At 38.2% G+C, this 3120-nt stretch overlaps 1 protein-coding gene across 3 annotated transcripts; it reads right to left on the bottom strand.

Moving 5' to 3' along the window:
- Positions 1-514: 514 nt before the first annotated feature.
- On the bottom strand, positions 515-2448 carry LOC104816895 (GATA transcription factor 28-like). Of its 3 annotated transcripts, none has more exons than XM_010545908.2 (5): positions 2261-2448; positions 1216-1549; positions 973-1062; positions 770-903; positions 515-667 (listed from the first exon to the last, which is right to left on the bottom strand). In XM_010545908.2, exons 2-5 carry the CDS (start codon positions 1519-1521, stop codon positions 532-534), a joined length of 666 nt encoding a protein of 221 aa, XP_010544210.1. In that variant the 5' UTR covers positions 1522-1549; positions 2261-2448; the 3' UTR covers positions 515-531. The 3 variants fall into 3 exon arrangements, with proteins under 3 accessions (XP_010544210.1, XP_010544211.1, XP_010544209.1); XM_010545909.2 differs by having other exon boundaries at positions 2327-2448; XM_010545907.2 differs by having other exon boundaries at positions 2331-2447.
- Between the last annotated feature and the right edge of the window lie 672 nt (positions 2449-3120).

Raw genomic sequence — 3120 nt, 5'->3', positions numbered from 1 at the left:
AAACTTCTAATGTGGTCAGTCAGTTCCAACATCAATACGACCCTTCAAGAAACAAGACACTTCCACATTTAGGAAAACTTCCATGGTTTCCTACTAGAAGATTTCCTTGGCCATATTAAAAAGAAATCACACATCATATATAGTCTTCGTCTCTTATTCATTAAGGGAACATCTCATAATTCACATTTCTTTTCAATATTTTACAACTTCTAACTTTGCACTTCTTCTCCCTCACCATGTTTATTTACATTTAACAGGGTATTATCTGCATTGGTCCTACGATATTAATGACAGTACCTACTCTTCTTACTGTTAATAACTTTGAAGATCAATAGGCACATATCAGAGCTTCTGTTAGACACATCATGAGTGGTTTTAGGTGTCAAGACGAGAAACGTCTCTATGTTGAATGAAGAGGTTCCGAAAAAAAATTACACGTTTTGGAAGCGGGAGACAACTTTCCCTAGATTTTAAAGTTGGTTCAGATCAATACTACGCTTGGTGAATAAAAATAAAGCATATTTTTTTAACTTACGAAATCTCTTGAGCCTGAGATTCGGTCCCTTCAATGCCCCAGGTGGGGTTTGACTCCCAGTTTGATCCTGCTGATGCAGAATCGTCATTGTTTGATTTGGCAGATGTGAACTGACCTTTATTACGTTGCATCCTGAGGACACAGAAGAAATAGAAAAAACCTAGTTACCAAAAAAGATGGCACATCCCAAAAGATATTCACAAAATTAGGTCTGGATTTCAACAATAAATGTACCTCAAGGCAACTTCTTTACGAACTGTGTACCGGATTTTCTTATCGAAATTCCTCCCCTTTCGTTTCTCTCGGAATCTGACTAAGGAGGCCAACCGTTGGGGGACACTAAACCTTTGAGGAATACCAGAAAAACCCTGATTCATTTAATCAGTCAGCCACGCATAGCAGGAGGAAACTTATCAAACTTTTTTATTTTCAAATACCCTATTGTTCTGAGGAGTTGTCGGCCCTACAGCTGGAGAAACAGCCTGCGGTAATTCACGGCCTCCTAACAGTAGAAGCACAGCTTGGACCTGCAGTTCATTGAAAAGAAAATGAAGGGCCATTCTCGTGCACTTGAATCCATGAAGGCAAAGCGTGAATCACCCAAAGATGTTGAAGAGTATCATATCATATAATAAAAATCAGACCATTAAGGACACTAACACATCACCAACTGAAATCACCTTCTCAGCCGAGACGCTGTCAAAGACATAAACTTGGCCTTGAAAAGACAATGTCAGCTGATCTCCATTTTCACTACCACGGTCAACCACTTCACCACGATTGTCTGAAAAATTTCCAGTGTGAGAAGGAATGTCTGTTTCCACTCCTCCATTCACCCGACCAGTGGTGCCACCATCAGCATGCATCTCAACCATACGGTTTCCATTGTTGATGTGGTGCAAACCATGATGCTCATATTGTACATGCATCGGATCTTGTGCTTCCCCAATGTGCATTTGGGCATCGTCTCCGTGAAGGCCATTCATAGTTCTTTGTTCATCAATTTGCTAAAGGCTGTTTGACAATGTTAAATTCAAACAGCCATTAAAAACCGACTGGAATACCCTAAAAATTGAAACTCAGAGTACCAAAAAACATGACAGAAAGGGTTTGAAACACAGGCAAGATTCCAAGCATGGACACTAAAAACAACTAATAGTTCCAGACGTAGCATGAACCTATTTCACATTCACAAGCAAAGAGAATCAACATATATGGACACATGACTACATTGAAACAACAAGAAAAAAACGAGATCAACTCTAATCAAGACACTAAATCAGCTCACCCGACAAAAATTCTCAAACAAAGACAAAAAAAACCTTCTCAATCATTTGAATCAAAGATTCGCTCTTTGAACATAAACCTCAAGGAAAACATCCAAATGCCGGATTGGTAACTATATCAATCCAAAACAGCTGCACGTTCCCCAGAAAGAGAGCCCTATTTTGCATAAATCCGATCCAACGCAAAATTCTAATCTATTCACGCTTTCCAGCATTATTAACGAACGAATGGACATAAAAGGAACTAATGATAACAAGACAAAAGCACAGCAATTCCCAATCCACCACTAGATTGTCGCCAACTAAAAACCCTAGAACGTAACCAATCCAACACGGTGAGCAATCCCGCGCCACTTTTCACACATTCTCGCGAATAATCTCTCATTCCGACGCGAAAACGCAGAAGTCGGGTTCGTATCTAATCTCGAGAGCAACGTACGAGAGATTGATGGAGAAAGCGAGGACCGATGGAAAACTGAATCAGACGGAGGAAAGTAAGACGAACCCACCGCCGAGGAATGACCACGAATCGCCGGAAAGAACCTCCAGCGCCGGTGTACCGGCGACGACAGAAAGAGTGCAGGGGAGGAGAAGCGTCACCGGGAAGAGGAACGATAGAGAAATAGACTAGGGCCCTCTGTTGTTGGCATATTTATACTCTATAAAATATTTAACATTGGCATATGCTTCTTCTTAATCTTTCACCAAAATATTTAACTCTAGCCTTTATAATTAGGAAAACCCTAAAAAATTATGACAAATGAATATATAAACTTTTATTTACACAACAAAATATAAACATTTTCTTAATATCCCATAAAAAAATGTCAGATCACATCTTTACCACATCATAAAAAATAAATAAAAATAACAAAATATAAATACAAATACATATACACACTCGCATATATGCATACATACACATATGCATATATGTGTATATGTTTGCAAACATATGTATATGTATGTATATATTTATATGTGTGGATATATACATGTATATAGTTATGTGCGTGTATATGTATACGTTACGTGTATAATTATGTATGTCTAGATTACAATTCAGTTATGAGAATATGAATATGCGAATGTGTATTCACCATCATCTTCTACTTATCCTTCTCTCTATCAAACCCTAATCCGATTCTATCAAAATCCATTCATTTTTTTTTTTTTTATAATATGTGATTTGCCAGGGTTCGAACCTAGGTGGAGCCACTCTTTGTGCATATCCACTTACCAGTTGAGCCAACCACTCCTGACAATTCATTTATTTCTTCTTCATTTTCTCCATATTTC

Source organism: Tarenaya hassleriana, unplaced genomic scaffold (genome assembly GCF_000463585.1).
Source record: "Tarenaya hassleriana unplaced genomic scaffold, ASM46358v1 Cleome26, whole genome shotgun sequence".
Lineage (NCBI taxonomy): Eukaryota > Viridiplantae > Streptophyta > Magnoliopsida > Brassicales > Cleomaceae > Tarenaya > Tarenaya hassleriana.
This window is presented reverse-complemented; position numbering and strand designations above follow the sequence as displayed.